Here is a 13,537-nt window from a genome sequence, read left to right on the forward strand (position 1 = left end):
GGAATCACAGGGGATCTAGAGTTTTTCTTGTTAGTTATATCTTGGGTCTTTTCTAGAGCACTCCCATGACTATTATTATAGTCCAATTTACTATATCCACATTAAAGATTGTCTTTTGAAATTATTACATATTGTTACATTCTCTTCAAGGAATGATTAGGTTTTGTGGTTAAAAACTTTTGTTCAATCATAAGTAAAAAAAAGTTTATGATATTGCTACCATAGAAGCACATTTTAATAATAAAAAAGTTGAATAAGTTCTTTTTTGCAAGGTTCTCATCAGTAATATTTTTTCATGTAATTTTAATTGAGAACTTATTATGAATACTGTAGAGTTATAACACAATTTTAAAATTACTTGCAACTTCAGGTTCATCCAACCATAAAGAGCTTTAGATAGATTTACCATATTCTATTGCTCATAAGTAGATCTTTCACAATCAAATATTTCGCTTTCAACACATTAACGGGGATGATGACAAAAGAAGATCACAAATATAGTCACGATCAATTCAATTATAACAACAGTAATAAATATAAATCAATAACCCAATCCTCTTTTAATTCATATGAAATATAATCTTTTCTCCATTCACAATCCCAATATGATATCCATTATAACGAATATCTTTTAAAACTAATACATTAACCATCACAAATTTTGTGTTTTTTAGATATTGATATTTAGCTCTTCTGGAGCTTTCAACTAATTTTGTATTATCAAATATTGGAATAATATTTGTTTATTTTAGTACCAAATAAGATAAATATTTTATATTTATAATGATAGAATTCATTACTACATTCTCATATCCTTCCTAAAAAAATATTAATAGAAACAAAATATTTGGGCATACGTCACATATGTGGCCAATAATTTTTCATATCACATTGGTAACATAGGTTATCTTTACCTTTTGAAGAGTTATCTTGAGAACTCTCATTTTTCTCTTATTTATTATTATGTTTCCACTTTTAGTGGTTCGTGATTATATCTTTTAAACTTTTTTTATATTTGCATTCACTTCAAGGAATGCAACAAATATGATAGCACAGACTTTTAAACGCCTCCATTGATTCTTTATTTTATAATCACCATCTCAAAACATGCATGGATTTCAAATCAAAACCTATCTATTATTGTTGTCATGATTAATCTTCAATTAAAATAAGCATGATATAATAAATAAATTATAGTAAAATATATCTGAGATTCTTTAATACCATTATTATCACCATAGCTATTATCATAAGCACTGTTAGAAGTAGTAAAACAACTTTGTTTTCGTAATAACATTTATAATCTAATAGTAAAAAAATTATTTAATAAAAAAAATCAAGATTTCCGTGTACAATACTTGAAAGTTATCTAATACAGATTGTACCAAATTTCAATACCACATATATGTTATAAAATCTTATGATGCTCTAATCAAATATTTATAAATTCAATTTAAAAGATATAATACAATAATTTCAAGCATATTTAATAATTAATAATTTAATCATCAAAAATTTTAATCATCCAAATATCATACATATTAAAATTTAATAAAAGAATCTTAGTTTAAAAGAAACCTTAAAGTAATAATATTTTGCATAAAATAATTTTACCAAAAATCAATCAACAAAGGAGAAAAACATGTCACGTAAGGATTATATAATTTTTTTTGCATAATGATTACCCATAATGCACGTGTCTCAATTGAAGACTGAAATAACAGTAGCTCTAGAAGGCAATCGAAAATAATTTGAGTAGCAAATTTGAGTGACCGGTTATTGTGTTGGTTGTTGCTTGAAAGGGGTAAGGCTTGGTGAAAGGGTAAATTTTATGTAACTAATTATGGAGAAAATTAATTAAAAGAGAATTGTGTTGATAACGTGTTATAAAATAAAAGATAAAGAATAAAGAACAAAGAACAAAGAGAATGGGAGAGCAAAAAAGCGAGTGTACTTTATTGATTAATGAGAATATTTATAAAACTTCTCTAAAGCCTCTGTTTATAAGCATAAGAAATATAAATAAAGTAGAGATCTAATTCTAATGACTGTTAGAATTTAAAATATATCAAAATTTATCTTGATCTTAATTGACATCCACTTAATAAGATATTCATAACAAAACATAATATTTTAGAACTAAAAGTATTAAGGGTAAAGTACAGAAATGGTTACTAAAGTATTGCCCTGAAATTAGATATTTTGGTCACTAAACTATACGAAATCAGATATTTTTGTCACCAAATGTTAACAACCATTTGAAACTTGATGGAAGTATTGACATGGGTTTTGTATTGGTCTAATAACAAATTTAGCCCTATAATGTTTACAAATTCTATCAATTTGATCCTAAATATAAAAAAACTTCAACAAATTTAGCCTTCATTATTTACAAAATTTATCATTTTTGTTCGAATTCTAAAAATTCAATAAAAGTAGCTCTCAACATTTACAAAATGACAAATTTTATTTTTCAAAAGTCTTGTATTTTTTTTATAAAACACTCAACACCCATACCTATATAAACTACAAAGAAAAAAAAAAGAATAATCATCATCACCACTAACTAATCTCTTAGCTCTAAAATGAGGCTTCTACTTTGGGTTAAACCCAAAACAAGGCAAGACCTTGAAAGTAAATATAGCAATCTTTGCTAGACACACAAATTTGAACTACCTTATACACAACTAGAAATGATACTAAAAAATCATTAATATCTTATTTTCAAACACCAGAAAAGAAACTTTTTTTTGTGGCCCTTTTTCAAGCACAAGAAACTGAAAAAAGAATCACAAATAAACCACGAGTGGAGTACGAGGATGAAATTTGATGTGAACCTAGATAACAAACCTCTCAAAAACACAAAACTATATTTCTAAAATTTTTTTGTGAAAATCTATTTAATGAGAAATAATAATTCAAACCCAATGCAGAAAAAAATATGAAAAAGAAATTTTTAGTATACATTAAAAGTCGTGAAAAGATAGATTGATAAGATTTATTGTTTTAGATTTTACTTGGTTTTTCATTAATTCTTATATTGTTATGGTTAAGTGTTTTTAGATAGTTGTGGTTGTGATGTAACCGGCTCCATGGAATTTTTTAAACTGGTAATAATTTCTTATATTTATTACATTAGATTTGGTGGTTTTTTTTAATTTAAAAATTGAAAAAAAATCATTTTGTGAAGATTGAGTACTAAATTTATTGTTTTTTTTTAGAATTTGTTATATTTAGGATCAAATTGATAGAATGTGTAAACATTAGAGGGCAAAATTTGATATCAGACTAATAAAAAACCAATGTCAACACTTCCATCAAATTTCGAAAGGTTGTTGATGTTCGATGACGAAAATATTTGATTTCATATAGTTTAGCGGCCAAAATAAAAGTTCAGTGATCAAAATAAAACATGACTACTATTTTAATGACCATTTTTGTACTTAACCAAATATTAAAATTAATAAGTGATACTATTGGAGTAAAGGTAAAATAGATACATAAAAATTATTTATATTTCATTTAGAAAAATAATCTTATATGATTATTTTTTGTTGTATAAATCATACTAAGCAATAATGTAATAATTTATTGTTATTAAAATGTATGCTAATACTTAACTTAATTTATTATTTTTTAATAACAAATTAAATGTTGATACATATGTAGTTGAATACTTTTTTAGAGAAAAAATAAAATTTAGGAAATTAAATTACACTGATTAATTCGAATAAGCCCTTAAACTTATCATTAGCAAGGTCATCGATCAAGTTGGGGGCTCCTGCTATCACATTGATACCCTCTGGACCATTATGCACCATCTTAGTAATCCAATTTGCAACTTGATTAGCTTCCCTAGAAACATGTGATACCACCCAATGCTCGTTATTCTTTAGAGATTGATGAATGCGTCTGACTAGTGTTGACATCGAAAAATCTGAATTCCTTGTTTGCAAACTATGAACCACCTCAAGGTTATCAGTATGAATCAAAATCCTGTTCAAGCCTCTGTCTCGTAGAAGCATCAACTCGTCCAGAATACCCCATAGTTCAGCGTAAAAAATCGAGCAAGTCCCCACCGAACCATTTTTTTTAATTATTAGAATGTAAATATTAAAATCTATAATTTCAAATATTTTACTTTATCAAAAATATTAATTTTGAAAAAGGTTTAGAAAAACATTTTTTTTATGAAAACTACATTTTTATCGTTTTAAATGTCTTATTTATTTTTTTGAAATTTGTAAACAAATAGTTGTGAATGGAATCATATCAGTCAAATCATTTTGTTAGGCAGTAAAATTACTACATTACATTTTCTTAATTAGCTTAATTAATCAATAATTAAATATGGGAATATGGAATCTATTTCCACGTCAATGGAAAAATAAAAGAGTAACACTAATCGTTAATCGTATAATTAGAAAGGCGACGTGGAGGATTATGAGACGTTAGATTTAATTTTGGTTTCAGAGTGGTCAAAGTCAGAGTTCCAAAGGGATGATTAAACCATGGCTGCAGTCAAAGAAGCCCACTCTGCTCGTTGGCCCTCTCTCCCTTGTGAATTTTCAAAACGACCAACGACTCCCATTATTAAGCTTACAAGCTTTGTGTCTTTGAATTTTTGGATGTTTGAACACTATAAAGGCATGGACCTCGCCCCCTCCAATTGGTTGTTGTTACTAAGTCATAAGACTCGTATAATTAATAAACCCACTGTTTCCTATCTCTCTCATCTTCTTCTTCCTCTTGCTTTTTCCCCAAGTTTTTATTTTGGATTGGATTAGAAACTTCCACCCACGTGTTTGGTTTTTTTATTTAACTTCATATTTTTTCCTCAATACCCTTTCTAGATTATTTTCCTGGAAAATTTCCCTTTTTTCTTTTCATAATCCAACCCTGTTTGACAATTTTACATGGGATAAAGGAATATCTACTTTCCTCTGGATTGTTCTTCAAAGGTTTTTAGGGTTTACAGGTTTACGTGCTTTCAGTGGAAGTGATCCTGGTTTCGATTTAGCTTCTGAAAATATCAATTGTTTTGACTTTTTTGATTTAAAAAGAAAAAGGAAAACGCAGGCATATGCTTGAGTTTGAATGAAATGGAAGGATCGCAGGGAAGTTGTAATGGGCCGCCGCCTTTTCTTACAAAGACATACGAGATGGTGGATGATCCAGTGACTGATTCGTTGGTGTCTTGGAGTGAAACTGGTTATAGTTTCGTTGTATGGAACCCCCCAGATTTCTCAAGAGATTTGCTCCCTAGATATTTCAAGCACAATAACTTCTCAAGCTTTGTCCGTCAGCTCAACACCTATGTAATGTTTCCTTCACTTGCTTTTAATCTCTTCTACCTTCATATACATATAAAACATGCTTAGTTTAAGGTTATGCCATTGAACAAACAGGGCAGGACCCTGTTTTGTAGTGTTTTTCTAAGTGAATGGTTCCATTGATTGATTCACGTTGGCACTTGTTATTTATTAGGGGTTCAGAAAGATAGATCCTGATCAATGGGAGTTTGCAAACGAGGAGTTCATAAGAGGGCAGAAACATCTTTTAAAGAACATTTATCGACGCAAGCCAATCCATAGCCATTCCTTGAACCGGCAAGGAAGCTCTAGTGTGCCATTGACTGAGAAAGAGAAGAAGGAATTTGAGCAAGTGATCAAGATGTTGAGTGACGATAAGAACCGGCTTCAGTTACAGTTGCAGGGTCATCAAAAGAGAACGAGGAATATCGGTGTCAAGTAAGGCTGTTATCGGAGCGTTTTCGGAACATGGAAGATCGACAACGACGAGTGATGGTCTCATTGGCTAGGATTATAGACAAACCCCATGTTCTGTCCCAATTTCATGGCAAAAAGAGAAAGTTATTGAACTGTAACGACTTCAATGATGAATGCAACATACAAGATCTTCACAGTTTGGCTTCTCTGAATGCAAACATGGGATTGGACTTGAAACAGATTGAAGAATTGGAATCATCTATAAGATGTTGGGAAACATTGTTTCTCGAAATCGGAGAAACTATAGGTGAAGAAGTGCGCGATTTCGGGACATCCTTACGGCCTTCTCCGGTTGTTGTTACCGAAATACAGACATCTTCAGGGGACTATGACATGGATGGTGAACTTTACTCACCTTCATCACACCATTGCTCCCCTTATTCAACCGATATTAACTCATCACCTGAGCTGGTTGCCCCTGCTTATCATCCTATCCATACACCATCATTTCACCATGTCGTAAATCTCAACCCAAAGCCTCCTGGAATTGGCCTAAACTCCCAACATGCTAGTCCACTGGAGACCGATCAGGCCTCAAAGAACCAGGCAGAAGCAGTGGCGACCGGTTATACCGTGCCAGGTAGTGTAAACGATGGCTTCTGGGAAAGGTTTCTAACCGAAGTTCCGGATACATCATCGTATGCACAAGAGATCCAGTCAGTTTAGATTACCTGGCATAGCAGCTTTCTCCAGATTAAAGAATTTAGAGTAGGTTAAGTGATAGAAGTGAGCTATGCTATTAACCATGTATTACTTCTGCCACATACTATGATGTAAGGATATTAGGTTAGAGGACTCTGTATTTTTTGGTTTACGTTTATCTATCTTCTTCTCTTAGTTATTTTAGCAACAATTTTCACTTTGAATTGAAGGTTATTTTTTTATTCGGTGATGTCGGTTCGGTTAAGTTGGGTATTTTTATATTTTTGAATCATCCATCATGATCTGTTTAGTTCGGTTCGGTTTTCGATTTTTCTATACTAATTTTTTGTTTTGATTTTTTTAGACTTATTTTTATATGTTTTATAGTTTTTGAATATTATTTGACAATATTTCAAGCTCTTTTTCATAAATATTTCTAAAATATAATAAATTTTTAAGAATTTTTAAATTATTTTTATTATTTTAAACATAAACTATTTATTTTTATATCATAAAAAATAAAATTAATTATATATTAGATAAAAACAGAACTCAATTCAATTTTGAGTAATTGTGATTTTTGAACTTGCATTCCATAAACTGTCTAAATATCTCGATTTAAGTTGATTTTTGTTTTAATCTGTTTTCCCTCAGTAGTTTCTTATATACTATAAAGCCCAATAATAAAAAGGGCCCAAAAGGCCACCATAAAATATTAGGTTAAATAACTGTTTTGGCCATAAATTTGTAACTTTTTTTTGTCAAAATTAGATCCCGAACTTAATAATTATTCTCATATTGGGGCCTAGAGTAGGCAACTAGTCCCACATCAGAGCTTGAACTTTTTTTGTCCAAGTTAGTCCTTGAACTTGACAGTTATTCCCCCATTAAGACCTAAACTTTAGAGTTTTCAATGACTAACTTGATAAAAAAAAAAGGTTCAAGCCCAAATGTAAAAACAGCTACTGAGCTTGGTGCTTAGACCAAAAAAGTTTAGACCCAACATCAAAGAGACAAAGGTCTGGCGCCACAAAGGATGGATGTCTGACAAAGAACTAACACGATCAAACACTCTAAAGGCAAACAAATGAAAGGAAAATGAGACAATCTCAAGGCACTAGACCCTAAGATTAAAAGGATTATCACGTTAGAGGTAAGGACAATGGTATTTTTTTTGTTACATTCACTATTCATCATCTTCTATCTTTTTCCATTCTCTTTGAATCCAAAGATTGACTAAAGAATCAGAGAGTGACTGCAATGTCAACTCCAGTTCCCCTTTATTCATCTCTTTCCTTTTGCAAATCTCACCACCCCACAAATCCATTTATTAACCTAATCTTATACCGATTATATTCTCGAAGCTTCTTTCATATAAATAAATTGATTTATAGAATAGATCACATATTCATATAGCTATATACTCTTGGATATGTGTAAGTTTTTTTTATTATTATTATAGAAAGACAAAACATCTATAAGTAAAGAGGAGTGCTACAAATGATGCTTTGGTTGTCTTGGCAAGGTTGGGGCGACTCCAAGTTCAAGTCTCATCATGTGTGACATATGTGTGTTCTCTCTTAGTTTATTTTGGTCTATATTCAAATATATTCTAGTTTTCAGACTATTTTGTTTTCAATAGAGTTGATTCTAATTTTAGTTTATATTTATTATTTGTGATTTATTCTAAACTTGATTTCATCAGCTCCTTAAATATCCGTGAATCCTTATTAGATAGATTATTTTAAAATTACACCTTCATTTATCCACTTTACAAATAGAGAATATTTGGTATGATGAAAAAAATTAACACTTTCCATTAAATTTAAATGGTTGGATTACGATTTCATCCTTTAGTAAAACTTCATTTTTTTTTTGAAATGTAACATTTCGAAATGTTGTCTTTTTTTCCCGTTTTTAGAAGGCCATACACGTTTAGTACCACTAGGTAAATGTCTATATCTTCTTTTGTTATAAAATATATTTTTCCATCAATATCAAATTTTAGTACGAAGAAAATTTCAAGCCATAAATATAATATATGTATATACTTACGATTATGCCTACAACGTAATAAAAAAACTACAAATTATACATCTTCACGATATTGAGTTAATATGTCATCTTTCAAATGTATTCACATAAAGGATTCAATCAAAATATAAGAAAATCATAACTTTTGGATTAATTCAAATATTTGTTAATAAAAAATTGTTGAAATATATTAAAATACACTAATTAATTAATAATTTAATATGGATCCAAACTTTAATTAAGTGATAATAATTGCAATACTAAGGAAAAGAATATTAATAAAATAAGTATAATTAAAATTATTTTATATAAAAATAACATTAATAACTTGTTACCATATTTACTTGAATAAAAATATGAAAGTAAAAAAAAAAACTATATGTGCTATTAAATTACTTTTAAAATAGATTACAGTGGGGGACAATTTCATGTTAATCCACAGAAATTCATAAAATGGAAATCGCTTGAGAATAGTTGGATAAAAGTGAATACGGACGGTGCCGTGTGTTAAAATTCTAGGAATGTTGTTATGGGTGGAGTTGTTCATGATAATGCTGGATTTTGGATTGTGGGGTTCATAAGGAATATTGGATGTTGCTCTGTGACCATCGCGGAGCTATGAGGTATACTGGATGGGCTCCAAATTGCAGGGAGTCTTGACATGAATAATGTGATCCTTGAGAGAGATAGTAAAGAAGTTATTCAAGAAATTTAAGCAACTAGAGAGAAGAAGGATTGCTCAATAGTGATATGCACCATTAAAGACCTAATTCAACAAGATTGGACAACACGATTAACACATGTATTCAAAGAGGAAAATAGGGTAACAGATGGTTTGACAAAGATGACGTTCTCAACACCGTTGGGTAAAAATATATTGAAGCAACCACCAGATGAAATCCTTCAAGCACTACATGAAGATTTTGAAGATCTTCCTATTGTAGTGTAATATTCTATAGATTCACATTGGTTTAATCTCTCTTTTGTACAAAATGTCATTATCAGATAATAATTAATAATACACTGTAGTTCAAAAAAATTTCAAAACTCATACTTTTATACATAGATATAAATCAATAAAAAAATATTTTATTTATTTAATATATTTTAATAACAATTTTTTATACTGTAATAGATATTGAACCATACAAACAAAGATGCCTATAACCCATGCCAAAAATTCAGACTTAAGATCTTCAAGTTGAAGGTTCAAGTTCTATTTGTGAAAATGTAATTTCTGAGAATTATCCATAACATGGGAGTAAATTTGACAAAATGCTGACAAATAGCATGTAGGGATAAGCAATGTTAATTACAGTTGGTATGGTGTCCAAACAAAAGGAAAAAATCAGAATAACTTACTCACCCTTCCCACCATATCATTTATAGATCTTTTTCAATTATTTAAAATAATTTTTTTTATCGTTGATATATAATTTTGGTAATTTTTTTATCTTGAACCTCGAATCTTGAAGTTGAAGTTCAGGGAAAAAAGTTTATTAAAATTATGTATCAGTGATATGAAAAAAATTACTGAAATATCATTAAATACTTGGAAAGGAACCGTAGATGATGTGGTGGGAATGATCCATAAAATAACTTCTTCATAATGGCTATTCAATTGTTGCATTTGTTTTGCTGAAAATATTAACTGAAAATTGGATTGATTATTTTTTTTTTTAAAATTGATATTTTCAATCTTTCAATAATTCTGCAGATTGTTTTATAAATTTTCCGGAAATAATTTTTTAAAAGTTGCTGATAGTGAAGTAAATGTAAAATAAATATATTAACTATAAAATATTAGAGTATCATTTCCTTGACAAACAATATTTATTTTATATTAAGATAATATTTTATAATAATTAATATCATATATAAATCATGCCTCATTAAAATTTAAATTAAATTACATATATGAGAGTAGATAGTGACACATTAGAATTGAAAGGGATAAATGAAGTTAAGCATAATTTAAACAGACACACATATTTATATAATTAAAATATTCAAATTTTATACTATAAAATATTTATTATTATTCTTTATGTTAATTTAATCACTCTCATTTAATTAATTTCGCATTCTAGGCGCTCCATCATTACAATGTGTTTGGTAACCAAATAGAATGTTGGCGTGGCCTCCTATAATAACAAATTTAACATTCAATGTTTATCCTTTTTATTAATTTATTCTTAATGTTTTAAAAATTCAATAAATTTAACTCTCAATATATATTTACAAATTTAGTCCATTTGACGATGATACTAAAAATTCAAATAATATGTAAAAGCAATTAATTTACTTCCTAGTCAAACTAATGTCCCAACTGATGTCCAGACACGAGTTTGAACAAGACAATGAACAAAAGAAATAAGAAAAGAGAGTAAATGGAGAGATAAGCACACAAGCTTTGTCAATGATGTTCGGAAACAACCCTATTCTATAGAGCGTTATTCAGTGAATGGTTTATTCAACAATTGATCCAAAAATCTATTGGCTAAAACTCAATCTACCCTTACACAAGAAGTCAACTTGTAATAACCACTCACCCTCGTATATCCCCTATTTTGCTTATTAGGGATTTACGATGGGTTGCGGCCTTCGCCCTCGTAGATCCCCTATTTTGCCACTTGTATTTTATTTTTAACAGGATTTTGGTCACACAACTTCTAACACTTCACTTAGAGCACTCCAATAAAACTTATGAAATGAATGTTAAATGCAAGTGAAAATTAATAATAAAGATACTAGCAAATGCAACACAAACACTTTTTCCAAAAGATGCATCCACAATGCAAATAGGTTGCCTATTTATGGACAAAATAAAACAACTTTGAGAAGATAAATTTATCATTTTAATAGCATAATTATCCAGGATAAAAACCTCCAATATTTATCTCAAAATACACCATTCTAAGCCAAGTAAAATCAGCAGTTTTATGAGTAAATGAATTAAAGGATAAGGTTAAATGTTATGAGATAAGAGATAAAAGGTGATTTGGTTGCAGTTGGAGGATTATTGAATGCAACATGTAAGAGTTTTTTTTTAAAAAAATTAGGATTAAATTAATAAAATAGATCAATATTGAAGGTTAAATTAATTATTATACATAGTCACGTCAACTTGTTTACCAAACACAGTTTAATGGTAGAGGGACTAGAATGCGAAATTGAGTTAACATAATTAATTAAATTGACAAAAAATTTAATGACCAAAATAAGAATGCGCTAAAACTTGGGCCGCTATATGGGGAGACCTTAAGAGATTTTTTTTTGATTATAAAAATGGTAATCTACACCCATTGTCCTTAAACTTTGGTCAAAATTACGTTTCGGCCATCCGACTTTTAAAACTTACATAATAACCATTAATGTAATTAAATTATTATATTTTTTTTCACTTGGCTGTTAATTCACGTTAAAATGATGATGTGACACGTTAATTTAAAATGCTAATAACCACTTTGGTCCCTGAAATATAAAAAAATATATTATTTTGATCATTTCAAATATTTTCTTTATAATTATTCTATAATTTTTAAAAAGTATTAAATTTATAAAATGTATTATAAAAAATATATATAATTATTATAAAAATTAAATAAAAATATTGATATTAAATAAAAATATTATAAAATAAAATAAAAAACCGTCCCCATACTTTCCTCCTAGAGCTGTTCATGGGCCGGGCCGGGCCGGGCCCAGAAAAAATTTTGGGCCCGACTCTTAGGCCCGGGCCAGGCCCGGCCCGAAATATGGGCTTGTAATTTTGCCCAGGCCCGGCCCGGGAAAAAAGAGTAAGCCCGAGCCCGGCCCGGCCCGGCCCGGTTTTTAATAAACACCAAAAAAAATATTTTAAAAATAAAAATATATATTTTTAAAGTATTTTAAAATTAAAAAATAAAAATAAAAAATATATATTTATTATATTCGGGCCGGGCCGGGCTGGGCCGCGGGCCAAAAAAGTTTAGCCCGATCCCGACCCATTTTTTTAAACAGGCCTCGTTTTTTGCCCAAGCCCATATTTCGGGCCTATATTTTTACCCGAACCCTCCCATATTTTGGGCGGGCCATCGGGCCGGGCCGGGCCGCCCGGCCCATGGACAGGTCTATTTCCTCCCCTATGTGTGAGGCAAGGAGGGGGGACGGTGGGGGAGAGGAGTGGGACGGGTTGGGGTGGGGAGGGGAGGGGAGGGTTTTTTATTTTATTTAATATTAATTAATTTTTTATAATAATTTTTTATAATTTTTATAATACATTTTATATTTTTAGTAATTTTAATTTATTTTGAAGATTTTTAAAAACCTTTTTAGAATAATTATTAAGAAAATATTTAAAATATCAAAATAATATTTTATTTATATTTTAGAGATCAAATTGGTTATTAACCCTTTAAATTAATGTCTCGTGTCATTATTATCGTTTTAACAGAGATAATGGATGAGTGGTAAAAATGTAGCAATTCAATAACATTAATAACTATTATATAAGTTTTAAAAGTTAGGTGACCAAAACATAAATTTGACCAAAGTTCAGGGACAACGGTTGTAGTTTACCCTTATAAAAATAAGAAAAATTGAAAATTGGGCTAAGGAATGTCCTTAAAATATGGTTCAGGTTTTAAATGGTTTCTTAAAATTTTCAAAACATTTTAATTAAGTTTTCAAAGTATTAACATCTTATCGATTAGGTCCTTTCTTTAATTTAACCTCGTCAACTTAAGCCTTAAATGTCAAATCGAATCTAATAGAGATCATATCTAAAACATGTAGATCAAAATTTAAACATGTTGTATCTACTAAATAGACATCCCAAATCTAATATATTTAATAAAAAATAGATAATAACATTGAAATTTAAGAGGACTATTTTTTAACACATCAAATCCAATAGCTATCAATGTGATAAGTACAAATTAATTTAAAATTTAATTTATGTGTTTTAAATATACTGTAGGTTAGACCTGAACTGGCATTTAAAGTTGAAACAAACAGCTAATCTAACAGAAGGACCTAATTGATACAATTTTGATTCTTTAAAGACTCAATCAGCAAATCATGAAGTGTGA

At 29.4% G+C, this 13,537-nt stretch overlaps 1 protein-coding gene across 1 annotated transcript; it reads left to right on the top strand.

Moving 5' to 3' along the window:
- Nucleotides 1-4,632: 4,632 nt before the first annotated feature.
- Nucleotides 4,633-6,673, top strand: LOC107959700 (heat stress transcription factor A-4b). The gene is given in 3 exon segments (XM_016895820.2): nt 4,633-5,318; nt 5,488-5,719; nt 5,722-6,673. Coding segments are annotated over 3 exon segments (1,182 nt in total). The 5' UTR covers nt 4,633-5,102; the 3' UTR covers nt 6,456-6,673.
- The last annotated feature ends 6,864 nt before the right edge of the window (nt 6,674-13,537 follow it).

The sequence above is a fragment of the Gossypium hirsutum genome, chromosome D04 (genome assembly GCF_007990345.1).
Source record: "Gossypium hirsutum isolate 1008001.06 chromosome D04, Gossypium_hirsutum_v2.1, whole genome shotgun sequence".
Classification (NCBI taxonomy): domain Eukaryota; kingdom Viridiplantae; phylum Streptophyta; class Magnoliopsida; order Malvales; family Malvaceae; genus Gossypium; species Gossypium hirsutum.